Here is a 24,241-nt window from a genome sequence, read left to right on the forward strand (position 1 = left end):
ATAAGATTTAATTTTAATTTTTAAGAGAATTGCTTGTTCATGTCATATTTATTTATTTATTTATTTATTTATTTATTTATTTATTTATTTGACAATTCCATCTAAATTCGATCTAAAAATTCTCTCGATCGAACATTTCTACCGTATTGAAAAAAGAACCGAGAAAACCTTTTATGCAACCAAAAACTTACAAGAAAGAAATTGTATGTTGTTATTTCTCGTGACTCGAAATGTCATTTACCGTGGTAATAATCATTATCTTTACGATCGGAATTAGTACTAAATAAAGAGATTTTTTACGACCCCGAAACATGTTTTCTGCCATGAATTGCAATTGGAGTAATATTCTGTTTTAGCAAAAATGTTGAAATATGCGGTACATATTTCGTAAAAATGCAGCATATAGTGTCTCCGCTTTTAGAGGAACATGAATTCGTGTTACTACGAAAAAAAAAACCGAAATAAGCCGCGGAATTATAATACCAGATAGCAGTTAAAATAAGAAAAAAAAAAAAACCGTACGAACGAATCGTTCTATTGTATTAACCGTAAAACAGTCGGAGCAATTATGTATCGTTATTGATTCCAGTTTATTAATCGTCGCAAAATTCATTCGAAGAACGATTTCTTACGTGTTGATCTCTCGAGGAACAAATAAGAAACGGAAATAGTTATTTGATTTAAAAGTTGTTCAACCGTGAAGTGTTATCCAAGAGTGCTGCACACCAAAGGATTTTGTTCGTGCCTTATTATTAGTGTATTCTACGCAAACTGTAATAATACACTCGCCTTTTATTATCGCGGCTATCAGTTTCACGCGATCATGCGACGCGCTAAGCATTCGCTTAAAATTTCGTGAGCGACTGCAAAGAATCCACTCGATGGACGTTGGACCAATACATGTACACTAAATACTGGCACGGAATCAACGTTTCGTCGAAGGGGAGTGAAAAATGTCACATCTTCGAGCGAAGAATAAATCGACGACCAGCGATGAGAGTACGAAACAAATCTCGAAGCACGGAGAGTATCGCAGGATTCAGTTCACTTTATTGAAGGGACACTTAGAGCAACGTCTTCACGAGGTAACGAAACGCGAACGCGACGAAGTTCGTTCTCGCAAATTTTATTTACTTCTGGTTTGATGCGCGCGTTGCATAACGTTTTCGCATTTTTATCGAAAAAGGAAACATGCAACGCGCGAAGCTATCGAGATATAGTCGTTCTCAGAATAGGAAAGGAGCATTTTTGTCCAACTTGTTATTTTCAGAAATTGAAATGATAGTTACGCGTGTTTTGTCAGGGTCGAGGACAAACGATGTTCGAGGCAATGTTTGGAATTAATTTCAAGAAAAACGACTGGTACATGTGTATTTTAATCTGATTTTCTGTGCATGTGTACATTTTTTCTAGAATGTTGCAATGCTTGTTCAGCATTGTGTGACTTATTTATTTCGTCTTACTTATTTTTTTTAAAGATACTTCGTATATACTCAAACACCTCGGCCTATCGGTTTTAACGTTACAACCATTTAAAACAGAAATGTGACACAAATTCTTAATATACAGGATGTCTCGAAATTCATAATAAAAATTAGGTCAGGAAAATACTGTAGCACAAAGTAAAACAAAAATTAAGAGTAACGAAAGGGAAGCGTGGGAGGCTTTATTTAAAAAAAAAAAAAGAAAATGTATTTAAAAATCAATCTAGTACGCGTGTACCTAACGGATAACTAGCGTTACGGATTTTACTATAAACAGCTACTAGATTGCTCAATAAGTTTTGTCGTTCGATAAAATAAAAATAAATTTTCCAAAGAAGTTTTACTGCATACTCCTACTACTAATTAACCGTAAATATCACACTTTTTCAAAATAATCTCCATTGAAAAAGCACGCTATAATCACGATATCTCAAGATTCGATATACCGAATTGACTTCGAAGTTTATGAATACATAGAAAATCTATTTGTGGAACATTGTGGAACAACAAACAGTATAGTACTAGGTTGCTCGATAAGTTTTATCGCACGACAAAACTTATTGAACAACCTACTACTGTGATTATTTTTGTATAGAATACAATGTTAGGCACTGTTCGTTATACTTACCTATTAATGTATTTCTGAGATGAACGAAAGTTATTTAAACATTTGTAGCGAACGTAACGTCTGTCATCAGGTAGGTTCACGCGTATTAGATTGATTTTTAAATACATTTGTCTCGAGAATAAAGTCTTTGACTTAATTTTGTTATTTTATATTTTCGTCTTATTCTGATCCATAGAATCTCCATGGCCCCATTTGTATCAGGAATTTTGGCTCACGATATATCCGTATATAGTTACGTGCATGCGAACTAGATTGATTTTCACATACGTTTTTCTCGAAAACGAAATCTTCGATGTAATTTTCTGGTTTTATGTCTTCGTTTTATTTCGACTCGTAGAATCGTCCTGGTTTAATTTCCTGTACCATAAATTTTGGGACAATCTGTATATGTCTGTGTTCTTTGAAATGAAACAGTATAAACAATATAAATAAATCTTTAACAGAATAGCGGCCACGTAATCGAGAATTTTACTTTTTCACTACAATTTCTGTCTTCTGACCTCTAAAATAGTTCATATTTTACATCTGTATATTGAATCGATCGAGGATTGATCCACAAATAGATTTTTGATGTATTCATAAACTTTGAAGTCAATTCGGTATATCGAATCTTGAGGTATTGTGATTATGGCGTGCTTTTTCAATGGAGATTATTTGAAAAAGTGTGATATTTACGGTTAATTAGCAGTAGGAGTATGCAGTAAATATTTTTCAAGCTGGCGTGTAGATATTTCGATACAAATTTTCAAATTATGCCATTTCAATTTTCGTTAGTATTTTGTACACATTAACATAATTAATATTGTACAAATATTGACATATTTTTATAATAAATCCTCTATCTTGAGAAGGTGCAAAAGGGCTTTGTCTTTGGAAAGATTTTCTCATCTGTAAAACTTTGAAGTATATCGAAGGGAGGTCACTAACACACGATGGACATCACATCGTTTATAACCCTTATAAAAGGTTGCTCAATAAGTTTTGTCGTTTGATAAGAAACGAAGATATTAGGTTCGTCGTTTTATTTTTCTAAAGATGATACTACTATTTGATTAACATATGTGAAGTTTCGTGTAGATCTGTCGACTCGTTCGTACATTTACAGTCGTTCAAAGTCGAAAACTAAAATTTGCATATTGCTTACTTTATCAATATAAAACTGGTTTAATTTGATCTCTGAACTTTCTGCAATGAAAATGACACCAAACACGAACATATTTGTTTAATTTTATCGGAATATCAGGAAGGAATACAAGATGTGAGATAGATATTGTAATATTTATGTAATTGAAAAACGATCTCGAAATTTTCATCCGAGAAAAATTCGAATTTTTAGGGAGATGTTACTGCAATTTTAGTTGCTCCCCGGTTGCGTAGTTACTTCAAATTCGGAACTTTATTTCCGAATGAAGTATGTACTCGGTTTAATTCGTTTTATTGTATATTCACGTATAGGACAATCGAAATACTGGATTCTCTTCAAATATTCGCTCCATTATTACAAAGCTAGTCATCCTGAAACGTATATGTTTTTCCGACTGCGGTCGACATTGCCAAAAATACATTTGGCGACATTCACTCCTTCCTCCCTTTCCTCTTCGCGATTTCCGTTGGCTAATTAATTTCCTGGAACCGCATGAATCTTCTCATTCGGCCTAAAATTGAATTTAAGAGAATATCCTGATCTTCAGATCAATATTTCAGAGGCCACCTTTGCCTATTAAAGAATAAGAAAAGTATGAAACGTATACAACATTTTGGGTTTATATGAATGTTCATTTATATGTAAACTAATGATAAACAAAACTTTCAGAAATTATCTTCAATACTTCAGGAGTTGAAAACTTGTTATGATTCACCTTTGTCCAAATTATGATATCGATTGGGCTGTTTCTAATTATCCGAATTGAATGATACAAATCTTCCTTTAATTTATGATTATGGCTTTTGTCCAAACTAAATTAATAATTTAGATTTGCTAACAAAACCATATGTAATTATTATTTAGTGCATGCGTGGACGTATCATAAAATGTGATATAATAAATGTAACGACATTTATGCCTAAGTAGAGATAAACAATATCATACATTGTACAATTTACATACGTAAATACGCATGTTGTAACTACATATTGTATCACGTATGTCAGTCACGTATCATCACTTTTTTCAGTTTTATACGAACACGTATGTTTTGAGCCACTCTGTATATCTAAATATGTACTTCGTTTCTTAGGTTTTCTTCAATTTAACTGTTGTGGATTGAATAGAAATCGTATACCGAAACATTAATATCGTCTCATTAATTGTTATCAAATGTTGACTTACAAGGGAATTTTGGTAACCCGAAAATTCCAGTTCTTTTTTTATCGGTTACAATTCGGTGCTCCAAGGTGAGAACACTTCTTAAAGGTAGATAGGTGTTTCCATATCTCCTTTGGATCTTTACACTTTGTAAGAAAATTATATAAAATTCAACCGTTAGATGTTTATGGTTTTCGAATGTGAATGAACTTTATTACAACATTCTCCGATAGAATTGTATTATTAGATATATTTTATTTATAAAACAATATCATACGATTATAATCGTTAACTTAATCAATTATCATCGCCCTTCTCATAATCTTTTTAGATATGCTTAATACAAAAATTGTCATTTTTTGTGTGATCAATTGCAGTAAATACCAACCAAAAAAAAAAATGAATACTTATTGACCGATTAAAAAATATAAAAATGTATGTACGTGTATGAGAGTATACACATTACAATAATAATTGTAATACATTTTTATATTCTGCTCACCAATAATAAATTTGAACAAAATTGTACCAAAGTTTACATATTGATTAGTAATGTTCGAATAAATATTTTTATACATGTTATAGTTTACATTTTTATTTTACATCGTTCGATGAAAATATACTTCACACAAAATTCATACAAGTAAGTTATTACTTAATAATTGATACATCGTTTGAAGTGCAACGATGCATGCTTTGTTTAAAATATTTTAAAATCACGATGATAAAACATGTTTTTTTATTTGAACAAAAATTCGACTGCATACATTTATAAAGCTTAAAAAAACCTTTGAATTTCGATTTAAACCATTTTGTTAGATCTATTGCTATAGTTTTACAGATACGAAACCTATCTTTGTTTAAAGGGTGTTTTCACGAACTGAATTGTAGCCGATAAAAACAATATCCGATGCTTTAAACCGTAATTTTCGGGTTATCGAGTTCTCTTGTTAATTGAAATCAGAGACTTTAAAACTAAAATTATTTCAGTATTGATAATTATTCGATTCAATTATATTAAAATCGAAATAATTGTCTTAAACCTGCATACACATGTTCATAGTATATATACTACAGGTGTATAGATATACTAAGTTGTTCAATAAGTTTTGTTGTTGAATAAACTTATTGAATAGTATAGTATTAGATTGCTCAATAAGTTTTATCGAACGACAAAAGTTATTGAACAATCTATTATACGTGTATGAATTCAACGTAAGTAAAATTTATAAAAATTATATAGAAGAGAGAGATTGACAAAATAACAGATGTGTTTATTAATGAGGAATGTCTATTAATGCCTATATAATGTCATACCTATATTTTCAAATCTTCATTTTTACAATAGTTTTTTAAATGTAGCCAGAAAATTTCGAAACGATACAAGTATTTTGTGTCTCTGTTTTATTCTAAAGAACGAGTAACTAATATAATTAACTCGTCGAAGTGAGAATAGTTTAAGATCGATCATTTTTATGCCTAAGTGTATTTTAGAAATGGTTGGCCGAACTAGTTACTCTATTCTACTCACTGTGAGGATGAGTAAAACCATACGAATACGTATTTTCCAATCACACATACTTTTTACTCAAAACAAAGTTTAATAAGAACAGTTAATTGAATAAATTCCTGGAAAATATTTCCTCTGCAGCAGCGTTGAATAGGTTTAAAACTTCCTACAGTGTGTCAAATTTTGTCACACGAAGCGACGATACGATTTTAGTATACTTTTCCAGTAACAATAGGAGTATTTTAAACAAGAGTATGTATTTTTACAATACCCCGATAAATTTAAAAGATTTAAATCGGTAAAATGGGCACGTCACACACGACGTGATCTTTCTCTGTCAATTTATCGATCAGATATGATTATTACTAAAAAATATGTCGAAACTCCATTATGCACGAACCACATTTGATTGCATATCATCAGTGGAACATTTTCTAATAACGTACTGTGCTCTGTTTTGAGAAACCGTAATTAGTACCATTCTAAGTAGGTGAAAGGAAAATTTGTCCAGTAAAGAAATTCTTCAATAATGCCAACCTACGTGCAATATCATACCGATTTTCATAATCTCACTGACGTTTATTATGGTAATTTATTGCAGCATACTACGCGAATTTTGCTGCGTCTGTGAAAAATATCGACTCGTCAAAATTTGTAACAATTTGTATCGTTCAGCAGAAATTGTTAAAAAATTGAACGATAATATACTGACGAAAGAACTCGAATATTTTGTACGTTTATTGTAATATTTTATACCGAGTCTTGGATTTTGTTTCTTGGCTTGTCTAATCGCTCGACCTTGGATCACAGGTGTCTCGACTTGTCTGTTTTGCTTTTCGATAAATTATATTGGATGGACATGAACAAATATATTTTTGCCAGAACATGGCTTTCGAGGGGAGGTTTCTCGACGAAGCCACCGAGCTTCCTCACAGTTTCCGTTATTTCATCCACAATTCCAGTAAATATCTAATGCTTGATCTTAAAATAAATTGTACATCGATTCCAATTGTATATCGAATTATTCAACTGCGAACACTATTACCGTTTACGTTTAACCGAAAGGAAACGATAACGCTAGTTACAACCCTGAACAAACATTCTTACCAAACTCTGTTCCAAACAGTGTTTATAAATGGTAAAAGAGTTTCGACGTTTTCTCATTCTCACGACGGATACACTCCTAAAGTTCGTCTGTTTCTAAAACACTCTCTCTCTCTATATATATAATCTTTATATACACTTATACATATTATATATATTACATATATGTACATGTATATGTATATACAAAACTACCAATACTACGGTCCCTAACGAGCAGATCAAGTTCAGATATTCCCGTGTCAACGCGATTCGATTCACACGATTCAGTTACGTGCTCGAGTTCCTGCCCAATGTGGGTGGATTCGTGCCAACCACGCAGGATTTACAGCGACGCGTAGAATTACACATTTTTGATCAAAGAACCGTAGCAACGGCAGGCATAAGCGCATCGATCCTCGCCCCTGTGCAATTTATGCTAGCTGGCGCGTACTATTTTCGTTTACCTTCGACAGCGTGCCAATGCAGGCCAAACACTGGGTGCCACGTTGATTTATTTGTCTCCGTTCTCGCGGAGACTCGCGCCGGATTTCGGTGTTCAGTGCCAGAGGACTCGTCATTCGAGTTAACATCCACCTCGTCGGAAGAGATCGTGCCAGAAGGATTCGCGTTCGAATTGATCAGCGTCTCGATATCGGGAAATATCATGCCTACCTTCGGAGACGTTCCACGGATTCGGAGATCACATCGCGTAACTTCAACTCCGTCAATTAACCCTGGGATGACTTCAGGCGAGTTTCAATTCTGAGAACACTTCGGGCCGTTGCAAACTTAAATCCCATCGGATTTCAATCGGACGAATTTTTAACACCTACGACACAAAAACATTATTCAAAACTACGTATCAGCTTCTTCGTCGACCGACAATACGATTAGCATTGATTCAATCCGCATTGAAAAATCGATATTTAAATCCTGGTTTCCTACTGGATTACTTTCACGCGTCGAATACCACCGACACTCCAAACTTGCAACGTTCCTTCAAAGCGATTGCAAAAAATAAACACTGGTACTTGTAAACTTTGAAATAACTTTATTCTCATTAGCGATGCTATTAAATGACAAGTACATTGTCAAATTATTGAATATTTTTACTTTTCGCGATATATTTCCCAAAGCAGTTTTGAACAAATTTAAACGCATGGTGTAAAATGTATTGAGAAAGATTAATGCACAATTTCACAAGTAAATGTGGATAAACAATACACACGTGTAAATGCGTATCGTAGATCACAAAAGTATTAACTTTAAAATATCATATACACTAATCAGCAGAAAACTTTCTCTACTCTTATTATTACAGATGCACTTATAAGCTTAAAACTTAAGTATCTAGTATGATAGTTTTAATTATAGAGTAATATATTGTGAAAACGCAATGGGTCGAAAAAGACCCGAGAGACCCTCTAGAGGCGAGAGACAAAGCAACTTCTTATTCCTAATTGATAGAATTAATGTTTCCAAATTTGTTCTACCAATAGGGATCTTTGTGTCTTCTGTACATCTATAATATTGTGGATAAGCTTTTTGTTAGTCATTTTATATACAAGTTTATCATTGTTAAATTTGTGAAGGTTATATCGCTCGGTTAAAAGCTTCCAGTTACTATACAAAGTGGCACTGGTTCTAACCAATTATATAGATGCTATACCAGATGAGGCATTTAAATAGGCCATCTGACTAACTTGTTTACTTTTGACAATACAAACTGGAAAGCATCGGACCAAATCTTGTTTGGTTTCAAGAGGAACCTAATTGGATATGAATAATTTTTTACAATTAGGGTTGTAGAGAAAAAGTGTACATCGATTTCGTATTTTCTTTTCTTTTTTTTTTTAACAAAACGATATCCTTTTTGCTTACCTAACGATATTTTCGTTCATTTAAATTCCAATGAAAACTAACATACTTCGAGGAACCGACTAAACATTTTTGTGCTTTCTCTAATTGTTGTTACGTAACTCTTGGAATCGCTGTACAGATCATAAAATTGTAAACAAAGATTTAATCGCGTTCTAAGGTTTATATTTATCTATATCCGTGAAGACTATCACTAATTTAATGCGGAACATTACCATCCAAAGTGTAGCTTTGCAATATTTAAATTTTTAAAAAATAAATTATAAAGAAATAGAGAAAGATGATATGGTTCTTATTTATGGTGATTGTCGCGTTTGTACGCTGAGAGATTTCCAGACCGTGCCAGATTCGGCGAGATGAACAATAAGGTCTATATTGAATCACTTTGGTTCGAGTATGCACGAATGCTCATGGTCAACATTTTTAACACTCGTACCAGCAGTGTGTATGTAAATAAGCAAATCGTCAGTGTTCGATTAGTTCCTTGATGTAAATTATTTTCCATTATAGACGACCCTCAGTGGCCTTTAATGGCCTTTAAACATAGGTCATGGTAGGTGTTTTAAAATGTTTTATTACATATAAGGCAAATAAAAAAGATATCCTTTTTTTTAAACAAACGAAGTTGACCTTCTCATTTTCTCTATTCTTACATCTACAAAAAGATCATTGATATCAAATCATGTCTTTCTTGAAACGAATCAAAATTGGTTTCGTGCATTTTTTCTGTTACTAAAAATAGGCAAGTTGTTCATGTGATCTATATGACTATAACCTGTCCTGGTCTGTCGTTAACTATGTTGTTTTTATTAACATGAAATGATTCAATCACTCCTAATAATTATTTTCGATTTATATTATTTTAACATTTTCAAAATCAAAACTAGCGTTAACCTGTTTACTATATTTTTCAATTTTGTGTTTTATGTATCAAATTTGAAGATACTTGTTTTGTGTTTACAGACCTGACTTATTCTTCTTACATGTTATCTTTAAGAATATTTCTAATTAATTGTATGTTGCTTTTCTTTGAACTTTACATGTAAAAGTTTTTTGGTCCTATCCTTGTCTTCTTATGACATCTATTTTTTATTTAAAATTGGTCGTTTTGCCATGTAAATAGAAATTATTTTACAGTTTGAAAATAACAAAGTATGTAGATCTCACTACGATCGACTCAAACCAACCCAAAGCTTATGTACATACGTGTGATCTGTACAAAAATTAATTTATAACAAATTTTGATACATGTATGCTTTTGATAAATTGAAATACAGGCAGAATAAAAAATTCACCATTAAACTACTATTAAGCAGTTTGTTGGTGGTATTGACGAGTAATCAATTGTTTCAAGTAATGCTGCATAAAGAGAACAGTAAAAATTTCTTAACACACGTGCCAAATAAAGCAAAATTAATTTGAATTTTGTTTTTGCGTCACGTATTGCTAGAATAGTATTTACTGCAATTGATTGTTACCGATACGAAAATGTAATTTACTATTTATATTTTCTGTTTCACAAACTTTTAATTACTGATAAGATACTTATAAGTACATTAAACAAAAGTTAATGATCAAAGAAAGCAAAGTGAATTATGACTAATCGATGAATTTGTAGAGTAAAGTGAAATTCTAGAAGTCCAATTGGTAAAGTTGACTTTCTATCGTGAAGTTTATTCACTTCGTTTATTTGTCGAGGAGACACTTGCTTTTGGTTGTACTGAAAAATAAAAATCATTTAAAAATTAGTATATTTTTTAATCGCACAAGTTACCTAAATTTCTGTTCTATCACAATTCGATACACAGGTGACATACATCATTACACGTATATTGTGTTTAGTACATGTATATATTTTAAGAATTTATACAAAGTTTATCGAGAAGATAAAGATTAAAAAAAAATACCGGTATTAATTTCGGTATTTTTTCGTTTTGTAAATTTTAGTGTGATTTATTCGAAACAATTTTAGTGTTAAATTTTAACTTAGATAGATACATATATTGCGAGAAAGCAATAATTTTAAAGTTCAAATTCGAATAAATCATTTATAGCAATCTTATGATAAATCTTCCACTTTTGAAAGCCACTTATACATATTTTCATGATTAAAAGATTATTAAAAATATCTCTCAGTGACTCAAAATTCCAAACGATTTGGTAGTTTAAACCTTAGAGTTGATTAATCATTTTAATTGGTGGATTAAAACTTTCGTTACTGAAATGCGATTATTTAATTTGTCAGACTAAATTAATTATTACATTACGTTATCTTTAACGCGAATCAGTAACAGTAATCGCTAATGGTATAAAACGCTTCGTCATCGCATAGCAATATGATGCCAAAAATGCTTTTACACGATACTTATCGGTCAACAGCGTTAGTGCATGCCAGCGCTAGTTGTTTGGTATAATACGATTTTAGTCAAACAGTTTTTAATTTCCTTTCGTAATATCAACGAAAGAAATTGTTGTACCTTTTTTATTCATTTTGATCAATTCTTACTACATACTTTCTTTAAACAATTGTTTATTGGTATTTTTATCAATATATTTATATAAACTTTAGGGCTACATTTACATAAAATGGTATAAGTAGTGTGTTCAGCAATAGACTTAATTTATTTTTGGAGAAGTTATTTTCGATTTGTCCTATTTTGATATACACACGGTATACGGTGCAACAGTATCCATGATATCTAACAATCTGTATTCTGAATATTTTTTCAAATTTACTAATTATACAAAGTTTAATACATGGAAAGATTTGAAATTTAGAACCAAAAATCACGAAGAAAATACAACTTCATTTTTTAGTTACAGAATGTTTGTGCTCTAACAATATTTTGATATGAATTGATATTTTTAGTAATCTGAGAGGATTTTTAATCTTGGATACGAAATTACTAGATGCATATTATTACAATGTTTGAAAATTATGCCCAGAACATTTTTTTTAAAAGCAAGTAAATTTCAATTAAAATATAAAAAAAGGTTATAGCACGAGAAGATTATGTCGGATAAAGTTTATACAAACTCGTTATCTTCTTGCCGTTAAATCCTTCCCTGGAATATTTTCCATATACAGTACTGCTTGAGAAGATGTCATAGATTCGAGACCAAGCTGATATTATCTAAGCAAAAATATAAAATTTGTATAAATTTTACTATTACATTGTTTTACAAACATAATCGTATGTATGTGATCGATTCGAGTTAAAATTCGAGCGATACATAACAGAATATCTCACATCATTCATACAATTCATTGAATAATATACGACTAACTCATAAACACAACTACGACATTAAAGAAAACGTAAATTTATATCGTGATGACGGAGTATCATTAAACGTCAAAGAGTTGCACTTAGAATGTCACAAATCTTTATACAACATATACACGCGCGCGTGTATGTGTATGCATGTAGTATCACTGATGTTCATTAATATGTGCGAGTATATTATCATATATTTTCCAGAAAGCTGGTTACAAAATAAATAGGTTTTCTAACCTTGAATGTTGAAGGTTATTTGCGACCCTTTAACACCAACGTTTGTCGGTTAGAAAAATATGCGTTGAATATTTTCGTTACGTAAGCTGCTTTCAGAAGAAGATTAAAACTATATTATGGTGTATTGTATATATTAGTTTAAAAATGTATTATATAATGTATATATATATATATATACATAAATTTAAAAATATATTGTAATATATATTATTTACATATAACAATTTTTAACCTACTATTTCGTACAAGTAGATGTTTCTGGAACCTGCATACGTAGCCGAATTTATCATCGAATCGTGCAGATGTTACAATAGGTATCTATGCATTTTCTATTATTTGTTGATCCTTCAGTGGTTACACAGGGTGTATCAAAAAGGTAAAATAAGCCGAAACACGCAAATTTTTCTTACGAAGAAGAATTAAAAGGATTAAATTTACGATTAAATTTTTCATCGTTTGCAATCTTTATTTTCAAAATATAAACGGTTAATGGTTTTATGCCTGTGTATGCTTTCGTGTGTAAGAGTAAGCATGCATGTGTGGTTGTGCGATCAGCTGACTGAGATATAAATAGCGCATGCCGCGTGTCACATCAATAAACTTTGATTGCTTGTATCTCGAAAACACAGTTTCAGTTTGCAAAATGGTAACAGACTTTTCGATCTCTTGTTGCATGTTTCGCCTCGTTTCATTTTTTTTTTTATGTGCTGTAATAGGTTGTTAAATAAGATTTGTCGTTCGATAAAACTTATCGAGCAATCTAGTACTATACTTTCTAATAAGTTTTATCAAACGACAAAACTTATTGAACAATCTAGTATATTGTTCATTAAACTCAGCATCATTCACATATGATTATTTTCGCGTACGTTTGCATCTTAAGAACCTCATCAATCACTCTTTTATTTTGTCATAATGACAAAATAAAAAAACATACAAATTTTACTTTCTTTCTTTCGGCGATTCATTAGTAGTCGAGTCTATGAAATCATCTTCAAAATACGAAAAAAAAACGTACTAAATGTAATAAAACGTTTCTTTTGCAAACAAAACTACTTTTTTACGCGAAAATGAAAAGTGTTCTTTGTAGCATTATCTCATTAAAGGGGTCTTCTACTGTAACTCACCATAAAGAATTCAATTTTTTTTTTTTTCATTTTCTTAAAGACTACAATCATAGAAATATATGTGCAAAAACATATTTATAAACTTGTCAAATTAACGAAGTTATATGCGTTGCTCGGTCGAGGTATATTTAGTTCGTTGTTTGGTGTCACAACAGTGATTGGAAAGTACACTAAAAAAGTAATCGATAGTGTAGTGAAATCTAGCTGGTGTCAAACATGCAGTTTGTGAAAAGGAAAGAAAGACGATGCAGCTGACGAGTATAATAATTAGTATGAAAACCACAAGGATATCTGTACTGTAAACCATACTGGTAGTGCAGGAAAAACGAAGATTGATGTTATAAAGGAACTGTTCATCAGATTAGAGGAACTGTACGGTGTCGAATACTATTAAATGGTATATTAAAACATACAAAGGTATTTTGGATATTAATCCATATGGTGAAGAACTTATTGTCTAAAAAAATGAGCGCGTGTGTCATGTGGAAAAACAAATGTGCACTAGATTGCAGAATGTAAAAAAAGCATATAAGGGCATCGGCTACATTTAGACACAATCCGTCTCTTAGTGATAAGGTCATAGAAGTTATAAAATCAATTTATGAGGATTTATTATCGGAAGATTTATTACAAAGGTATCTGGGAGCAGAGACTCATTGATTTAGACGTTTGCTCCGAACCAAACCTTTCGAGAAGCCTTTTATAAAAATTACGGTGAAAACGTAGAAAATGTAAACAAGTTACTTTTAAATAATTGAAACTATGTTTTTCATAGTCAAATTGGCTATTATCTTCATTGTATATTAAAAAATATAAATTGTTTTAAAGACCGGTCATTTGATTGGTCGCGATCAAAAACTGAAGTGCGGTAAGTTTAGCGTTATTTATCAATTTTTTTCTTTTTTTCTTCTTCTTTAAACAAACAGTGGGAGGTACTCGAATTAGTACCACTAATTTTGACTATTTTTCGTTGTATAAAATTATAAATATTATTGAACGAGTAACAAATGTATATATATAAAAAATCCCGATGCAAAAAGTTGCATGGTTTCTTTCTAAAAAAATAGTAAAAAAAAGTATAGAAAAACACGTTTTACAGTAGAAGACCCCGTAATCGGTAATTTACGTGTTATTTCAAACAGAGAATAGCCCTTACGAAGTCCAAGTGTCAAAATATGACCTTTGTGTATAATATGTACGTCTACATTTACAGATAACATTGTACACGCTTTTTTCGATAATTGGAAAATTAAATTAACGTTTGTATCTTTATATTAATTAAAAATTGAGAAATAAGAAGTTTCATTAGGAGAGTTAAATGTCGAAGAGGAGTTATCTGACTACTGTTATGCCATTATACGTGTAAAACTGGGACCAGAATTAAAAATTGAGGAATAGGAAGTTTTATAAGGAGAGATAAATATAAAAAAAAAAGTTACCTGGCTACTGTTATGCCATTGTAAAATTGGGACCAGAGTTATTCGGCATTGTTGCAAAGCTGCACAATGGAAAATAATTATTTCTTTTTGGTAGAAGAAAGAAATACCGATCGTTCTTCCATTCGAATTGTTGGCTAGGTGAGACTGCATACGAACTGCATCTGTAAAAATGTTCACAATGAGATAAAACGCGAGTCGTGTATCTTTAAGAATATAAAACATTAATTCACCTTAGCCTTACCCTATTGCTTTTAGTTATAACATTGTATTATAAAACATCTTGCGTATCGAGTGGTACATTGCTGCACTCTATTAGATATTTTTCAATTTGTAGAAAATTCTTCCGTCGACAAGATCCCAAATTTATGATCATCACGGTATCCAATACTTTCGTCTTTAACTCGAAACTATGACAAACCAAGAATTGAGTTTATTTCACCTATTGGGCCGATATTTATTTTTGTGAACATTTGTTATTCCTTTTCGATATCGTATCTAATACGAACGGTTACCGTCTTATCGTACCATTATCAGAAGTTGCTACCACAAGGCGATGATAATTGACGATACCATTCATTTTACTTCGATTTTTCATATTACGCTACTTTCCAGTTAGCGATTAAGCGCGACGCATGATGGTGCTCTGCATCGTCGTCAGTTAGTTTTCAGGAAAATGACTCGAGTTCTTTTCCCTGAGGTACACGGACGGTTTTCTTTTATCTATGTAATACCAATACAAATTACTTTAGCGGTGTATCCTTTTCAACGGTAGTATTATAAACGATTGTAATAACGTTTGGTGCGTCGTACTTCTTTGAAAGAAAATATTGGCTCATCTCGAGGTTTATGTGTACGAATCGTTGCTTCGATTCTTGTAATCCTCTGTACCCTCGTTTTAGATAAAAAAATTTCCACCGTGCAACGTTCCAGTTTATCATCGTTAATTCGACGAATCATAGTTCTCCATTGAGACGAAGTGTCGTAGAAAATACAGTGTCGTAAACTTAATACGATATATTTTCGATTGTATAACGTCGATAAGACAAAATCAATATTCTCTTCTCTGTGTGTGAAAAAATAAATGTGCTGGGAAAACGTCTTGTATCGATACTTGGCAAGGGCGACGTCGATTGTCTAATCTGGTCTACGATTAATTCGCAAATCTGAGAGCAATAATTTTAAAAAGAAAGAATTCTTAGAGAAAATTACCATCTACGATCAACAACGTGGAAAATGGTACCGAACGCCCATGAAACGCAATTTGTGAAAGTGTACGAACACAAAGTGTACAAAGTGTACAAGTTTTGCTTTATTTCTACGTGATCGTAAAAAAAAACCATTAGAATACTTATGTTTGAATATTTAAAATATCTGAAAAGTCTCACCAGGAATATTTATATTCAGGGATTGTGACACTTGTGTTACGTAGGACATAGGTATGAATTCTACGTCGCGTCGTTAAAACAGTAACAACGGATGTATAGTATGTGAAACAAATAAATATAGTGATCTAAGTACTTGAGGCACACTCGAGTGGTCTGTTATGCCAGTGTTTCTCAAAGTGTTGTCCGCGGACCACGTGTTGGTCAAGGTTCGCGAATTTGGAAGGAAAAAAATGGAAGCATCTTATCTAGTGTGAATAAAAAATCGGTTTTCGTATCATTTTATTCTTATTAAAACGATTCGTTCGAGAATTCTTTTTTATTGGTAGTAATGAAAATGTGTGAAAAAAGCTGGAGATTAAAAATTTTGAAAGTTCGAAACACGTTTCATTTGGTTTTTGTTAAAAATAATAAAAGGTAGCAAACTGTAGTGGTTGTGTCGTTTGCAATAGGATAGTTTTATCTAAGAAAAGTAACGAAGATTGTTCGATACTATTCGATACAAAACATGAATTTTGAAATTAAGTCGTGTTAAATAAATCCCAAGAAGATTCATGCGAGTCCGTTAATTTTTGTTCATATTTATCTTTGTGCATTGTTTTAGCAAACGTATAAGAGGCTCGAATTAAAAAATATGAAACCACTTATATTAAATATAAATTTTTTAAACCAATATACAGAAAAAATAGTAATTTAATTTTCCACGAAAAGGTGAAGTTTGACAAACACTGTGTTTAGCAATAGGGTAACATGTACATCTTACAATTGATGTTTGTTTTAAAGATTTCGATTCAACGTTTCGCAAATTTGCCAAAATTTGTATATTTGTTTAGCACGTTTATCATAAAAGTGAGCAACTGTATGAAAACAGACGTAAATTAAAATTATTTTACGTCACGATCTTGATATTGTCATATCTGCATCGATAATCAAGTTCTATTGCACATAACGATACAGTATCGCCTGTTTAATTATCATCTTTTTAAATGTAGCAGAGTCACTTCCATTCACCGTGTATTCACAATTAAAAAACTGTATAAGACTTTACAAACAATTAAAATTGCTATATCTGTTATTGTATCTTCGTAAGAGTATCATCGATGAATCGGTGAAGTTTTCCCAATGAAAATAAGTTCAAACATGACTACTTTTAATCGTACACAATTTATAGTCTTTAAAATATAATTCAAATAAAATATCGTTAAAAATGATCCGAATAAGATTGGATGTGTACATTAATTTCCATCGGAAAACCTAACTCAATTCATTGATTAATATTCCCATAAAATAGTTATTTTTATCTTCAATAAGCGATCAATACACCGAAACGATATCGTTTTGAAGTAACGTGCTTCACGCCACCCCGCATACTTGCAAACAGGCTGACTTGATCGGTGACAATTAACGAGGGATACTGTACTGCTTACCGTAGGCAATCAAATATGTACCTAAAACAGATTACACTCTGGATCACTTACAGTTTTTACGAGATCGTTGTATTCGTTTCACACACTATGCAGAATAACGAGAATTTTTGAGAGGGGAAAAAAAAAGAAAAATAATGATTTTTTTACAACGAAAAGAACGATTCGACAATCGAAACGCGGCACGTTTCCTCTCGTAGAAACGGAATCTTTTGACCTGTTGTATCTTCTGCGTTGTTCATATTATTTGTTTTTCGAACACTTTCCACTGATACGACGAAAGAATGAGCGAGGGAAATCGACGTTCACGCGTATGGGAATACTACCAGTGTCGTTGTTACCAGAGTCACGATAAAATCACCTCGAATTGGTAAATATTAACGAGTAACACGAGTGAACAATTATATTGTTCAGATAAACGCTGGAGAATCGAGCGGAAACGTTAATGCTTATCGTAGTAACGAGGTCGTATGTCTTTGTTTTTAGTTACTCTTTCGATATGTCAGAATCTTCACAGATACGCGACTGTTCTTGTTTGTTGTTCACGTACGAGGAAAATAAAATATCAGACGCGATGAATACTTTTGGCATGTAAACACAAGACGGTGTGGTGTCATCGAGACATCTGTTGTTGCTTGGAAAAATTTGTCGAATATCGTTGGAACAGTGCCACTAGGAATGTACATACATATTTTCAAAGTCGTTAACGACGCTCGGTGGCTCTAACGACAAATGCTTTCGTTCTTGCTCGAACTATGTAAATATTCTTCTTTTGTCTTTTCACGTTCCTTAGAGAAATTTAACGTCGGCTGGATTTTTCCTTCACGGGAAATGTGACGAATAGTTACGTGCTGATGCAATAAGCGTCGAAGTGCAATAAATTGCGGAAATGTGTAACCTGCGACACGTGCGACAATCATCTTGCAAACGTTCGCGGTTTTATCACGCGAGGAGGAAACATCGCTTTCAGAATGCCAGATGAAATAAATGACCGGTTTCCAACTGGTTTTAAGAATAACTTATACGAGAGAAGAGTTGTTAATTGTAAACGGATGAAGTTTTCCTTTCTCGACAATTACGTATCGCCGAACGATTACTTAAAATATACGAGAACCGAAACACAGGTGGAACGAAATACTTTCTCACGTGGAAGGTACACGATGTATTTTCGAGATGGATTACACGAACTAGAAGCAACTCATGTAAACCGAATTGGATTCGATACGATAGAGAATAAATAAAAGAGTATAGTGATCGTATATTGGTATACGAACGAACATTACGAATGAATGAACGAAGTTCTTCTCCGATGTTTAAAGATAGCGTGCGATATGTTCACGGTTAAAAAGTGATCGAAGAATAAATTGAAAAGTTTTATTCGCAAAGTAATTTGAAAGAGTAGAAAAATTTCATGGCTCGGTATTTTAAAAATCGTTTCTGTCAACCTAGTGTCAATTAATATTGCTGGAATATGAGAGTGTTTCCTGACATCGACCTGGTTTCCATGGAATACGTGAATGAAAGGAGTAGTTTACTGACTTCAGATCAGAGAAGTGCTGCGTCCTTGCCATCCTTGACACCGCAAGGATTGGCTCGCAGTTACGGGTCCCTTTCTTCGTGCCAACAGGTGATACAATCGATCTGGAACAGAAGTAAACAGGTACAGCTAAAATACACACAATACCGTGAAAATGTTTCTAATTAATAAATGAACGACTAACTGGAAAAAGTAATTGTCGTGTCCTATTTGTTTACGCGTTTCTTGTACGTTTTTGCCTGGATCGTGTGTTTTTCAAATTTTATTTTTCCATTTCATTCGTTACGGACAAACGAAATTAATTTATCCATCGTAAGACACGAATCGCAGCTTTCTCGATGTGTACTTACGTAGATCTTTTCGATTCTGACTCTTTCTAATTTCTTTATAGAACTATCCAGCTTTTCTATTAAAATTTGTTCTAATATTATATATTAGAATATAATAGATAATTTCAAGAAAATGCGTTTAATACGAGTTCACACGAGGACACTTGTATTAATATACATATGGAGGTAAATACTATGCATACGTATCGTGCGTGACAGATAAGATGATATGTCATATTATCAGATACAACACAGAGGTAAGAGGGGCTCCTCCTACTATTCCCTACTTCAGAACTCTAGTCACTATGTTTTGGCTACTGGCGGACACTATTGACAGTGTTAGGATCCTCGTATTTATAGGGGTTTCGTTCGATTGCTTTTTGCCGATACACAAAACAACGAATACGGGGATGCTACTACAGTTTCTTACCTGATTATTTTCTTTATATTTCTATTTATTCACTTATACATTTAGTGAAAGTTTACTTTAGTAACTTTTCCCTAAATCAATTTGTTTTTCCTGTTTTTTTTTTTAACAAATGCCGTAGTTTAGCATTGAAAGGAAATATAGATCGCTGGGGCTTGAGAAACTAATGTGTTTTTGTTGGATTTTTTATTAAAATCAGAAAATTTATAAAAGCTGCAAAACGAATAATTTTTGTCCGAATAATAATTGCCGTTTGGCCTTAAGTTTTGAAATCATTATAATCATACAATTGAGTACCTCTTAAACCCTTGTTAAAAAAAGCATTAGATTAACTTTAAATTGTGAATATAATACAAATAATTTATAATAGACGCGATTTTCATATTTCACGCACGATACATAAGCACATTAGCATATATCTGTATATTTTTAACATAGTAATATACCAAGATTTAAAATGATAGAAAGATAAAATTTACTGTATTGAGAGTATGTTAAGATTAGAAAAGTTTTTTTATTGTTTAACGTGTTTTTACAAGTATTTTTAAATAGACGGTTGTACGGAGTCTTTTACACATTTCTCGGAAAATATTTGAGCCAAGAGTTGTTCTTAGTATGCACACATATGTTCAACTTAGACTTATTGTATTCCCAGAGTTAAGATTCTCAAAGAAAATGATTTCAATGAAAAAAATAAGTTTCTAAATAAAAATTCTTTCCAAGAATTTGAGTTTTATTATTATTATAACATGTTCAACCACTTGTTTTGGATATCCCTCAATAATATAACAAAGCTTAATCAAATAAATGAACGATAAAGAGACAAAATGTGATATAAAGGTATCTAAATTTGGTTTATATTAAGAAACAGATAACATGTACGTATAATATATAAATAGTGTATTTACAAAATAGCAAAATCTTCGAATGATCTCAAAGCAGTCATTAGTGTGTCATTTATCTCTCTATTTTCTTTTACTTTTAGTATAGCAATAGTTGAAAAATTTGCACGTTTACCGATTAAATGAACTTCGTTCAAATAAACTTCAGGATTCCGTCTAATTTTAAAGCAAACGAATCAATTTCTAATTCTTAATGGTTGATGCTTTAAAAATATAATTGAAAAGTATTCCGGTAAAACATTGGCAAAATTATAGAATTTTGAATCAAATTCTCAGCACAAAATGATTTATGTATCTCCTCCATTCGAAGAGAACACTTTGTGGCAGGTACAGTTGATATGTAGATAGAGATACTAAGGAAATCCGAAAGTCAACTTTGTTTTTTATTTTTTAACACGTTAAGCGCCATGTCAGTCACCGGTGACTGACACTATACTTTCCGTTCAGGCCACGTCAGTCACCGGTGACTGACAGTATACTTTTCGTTCCAGTCGCGTCAGTTACTGTTGACTAACGATATACAATTTAAAAAATTATGTTCTTCCATTAATAAATTCTCAATAATTTGGTGATCATAAAAGAATGTACTTAAATATTACTTACCAAAAAAAATTTTTCGGTCTGAATATGTATTTTTAAAATTATCAAGTTTACGGTAAATGCACCTTTATAGTTTTATTCTGAAAATTCATTACTTAAATTCTGCTACAAAGAACTGAACCATGGTTCAGAAAATAAGAAAATAAAATTAACCTTCGGTTGTTTCTAGCACCTCCAGTTACAAACTAACAGTGTACACTATACGTGGTGTGTCTTTTCTAATTATATATTTCTTTCGTTAATAATATTTTATTACATCCTCGAACTTTCGAGATAATCGTTTCGGTCATTTTATATCAATCATATTGTACGTCAAACTTTAAAGCTATTTGTCTTGCAACATTATTTATAATTTTTGGCATATCTCAGGAACAAATGAACCGATTGTCTTGAAATTTTACAAACATATAAAATAAACGTCTTTTTATCGTCAGTGGAAAATCAAGTAAGTTTCATTGAAATTTTATACAAAACTCAAATTCTTTAGGAATTATATTTTTTAATTTTTTTGATCATTTATTTATATATTTTGGTACATGCGATAGCCACAATTGGACAGTTTAATAATCTTTCTGATTTTTCTTTTTGTTTCTGATAATCGGAACGGGAGTTGCGTCAACCTTGAAGACAGAATCTTTTTGCACGTTTTGCGTAACGATATTGTATAACGTCAATAAAAAGCAGTTGTACATAAAATAACTTCCTGTGATTTTTAAAAATATAACGATGTCGTGTGCATGAAATTGGACATTAACGGGGCCAGTAGTTTTCTTTAAACCAAATCCCAAGAATCGTTCAATTTTAAATGACCGAAAACTGAACGGAGACAATTACCGAATGTTAAACTTCGGGGGCGAATTATTTGTAGCCCGCGAACAAAATTAACGTCGTATTTATTTCGTAACGATGAGAAAACCACAGGTGGATCGAGATTAAATGAATGAAGCACGTCTCCCACCATTTCTCGTTTTACCCTTTGCCAGGGCAAGCGTGCCAAGATTGTTCGATGTGCTTTGAAAGATAAACGACAGACGCAACAGTGTCACGAAACATTTGTTTCTCGTACGACACGAATTATACCCGATTACTTTAACCGTCCATATGCTCGTCGTCGGACTTAACACGACTAATTACACGAGAAATTTACAAAGCTGAAGTCTTATTCCGTCGATACTCTCGAAGACACAAGTTAATTAAATTAAACGCACAAGTTTGTAAAAAGTACACAGCCCGAAGGGAATTTGAATCTTTGCACAGATTCAGTTGCTTGCATACGATTTTCTGTCAGTATTAATTAAGAATCGAAACGACTTTTTTTCTCTACTATTGTGAATATTTTCATTTTAGTTTGGAAAATTTATTCGATGGATTTAGACTTCTTTTCGATCGTACTACGAATTATGCTTTATCGTATATAGGGTGTTTCCAAACTAAATGAATGGTACTGATTCGTCGTCTGTTAGAAAATGTAATTCTGAATAAAACGTTTCTAGAAACAATTGGCAAATTCATTGTTTCTTTAAAAGGTTATTGCTAAAATCCTTTGCACGTTTTCTCTTTGATCGTTTAATGCAGTAACAAAGTATCAAAAATGTTTGTAAAATAAAATGAAGAATGTTTCCAATAAATCAATATAGTGAGAATCCAACGAAACAAAATTAAACGTTCCGATTTTACATTCTTTGGAATTACGCGTTTTATGAAATAACTAGTATTATTTCGTGTCTAGATATCTTGTATACACTATTCGATACGCGTTAAATGCACAGTGTTTTATCTGCAAATAATAATTCGATTCGTTTTTCAGGATTATTTTAATTTTTATACCAGTTTTAATCTATGTTTTAAAGAGAGAATTATCTACAACTTGCGTATGGGTATATTCGTTGTTTCCATTAACAACAATGCATAAGACGGATAAATAAAATAGTACAAAGAATCGATGATGATCATTAAGATGAAAAATTATGGGTTCGCGTCACGCAACGCTTCCAGCTGAACGCTATTATTATTCTGATTGCAAACAGACATCGGTCTTTGATATTCATTCGCGATGTTCATACTTTTCTAGCCATTTGTATAATAGATCCACAGTGGCTTCGAAAACCGAATAAAGGCTGATCTTTATAATTTTTGTTCGATATTTTTGCGAAAAAAAAAAAAACAATTTTCATTGAAATAATTTTATATTTATCAACTCTAGAAAAAACTGTTTTATTAAATATATTTTTTATATCTTGTATTTATTTTACGACATGTCAAGCTGACATTTAAATTATTAAACGACATTGCGAATTTTTGCACAGTATACTGTGCTGCAGCTGATAAAAAGACAGATTCAATGATTATAACACAGTGACCTTGAAGTGAGCTTTATTAACAAAACATAGATTATTTTTTGTAACTCTTGTGCTTGTAAGACGATTACAATTTGGAGTAGTATTTAGCTGTTTTTGTTTACTGTCCATTGGGACTTATTCAAGTTACTTCAAGACTATTTTGCTCATTGAATTTGTCTTTTTTTTTTCAACTCTGAAAAATAAAGTACTGTAATGCCATCTAAAATCTTGGAAAATATGAAACATAGAACATTAAGAAGAATAAGGTATTTCTTTTGAGTTAGTACATTAATTATTTCGAATAATTTTCTAGATAATCATCTAGATAA

At 31.9% G+C, this 24,241-nt stretch overlaps 1 protein-coding gene and 2 long non-coding RNA genes across 6 annotated transcripts in view; 2 read left to right on the forward strand and 1 right to left on the reverse strand.

Annotated features, from left to right (window-relative positions):
* LOC143149616 (uncharacterized) overlaps positions 1 to 19,782 on the forward strand; it is a 42,329-nt gene extending 22,547 nt beyond the window's left edge. The window contains exons 3-4 of the long non-coding RNA XR_012992841.1: positions 19,228 to 19,438; positions 19,707 to 19,782. This is a non-coding gene — a long non-coding RNA (uncharacterized LOC143149616). The remainder of the gene's footprint in view (positions 1 to 19,227; positions 19,439 to 19,706) is intronic.
* Positions 1 to 24,241, forward strand: part of Arms (Ankyrin repeat-rich membrane spanning) — a 66,760-nt gene that overhangs the window by 4,767 nt on the left and 37,752 nt on the right. Inside the window, exon 2 of the mRNA XM_076317186.1 lies at positions 590 to 1,085. Coding sequence (XP_076173301.1) covers positions 954 to 1,085 — 132 coding nt within the window. The 5' untranslated portion in view covers positions 590 to 953. The remainder of the gene's footprint in view (positions 1 to 589; positions 1,086 to 24,241) is intronic.
* Positions 11,869 to 24,241, reverse strand: part of LOC143149615 (uncharacterized) — a 49,048-nt gene continuing 36,675 nt past the window's right edge. For 3 of the 4 annotated variants that reach the window (XR_012992837.1, XR_012992836.1, XR_012992838.1), the window contains 5 exons: positions 19,224 to 19,419; positions 15,498 to 15,692; positions 15,214 to 15,379; positions 14,973 to 15,133; positions 11,869 to 12,025 (listed from right to left, as the gene is read on the reverse strand). This is a non-coding gene — a long non-coding RNA (uncharacterized LOC143149615). Of the gene's footprint in view, positions 12,026 to 14,972; positions 15,134 to 15,213; positions 15,380 to 15,497; positions 15,693 to 15,782; positions 15,903 to 19,223; positions 19,420 to 24,241 lie in introns of those variants that run through there. The other variant, XR_012992839.1, reaches the window with a different exon arrangement.

The sequence above is a fragment of the Ptiloglossa arizonensis genome, chromosome 7 (genome assembly GCF_051014685.1).
Source record: "Ptiloglossa arizonensis isolate GNS036 chromosome 7, iyPtiAriz1_principal, whole genome shotgun sequence".
NCBI lineage: Eukaryota > Metazoa > Arthropoda > Insecta > Hymenoptera > Colletidae > Ptiloglossa > Ptiloglossa arizonensis.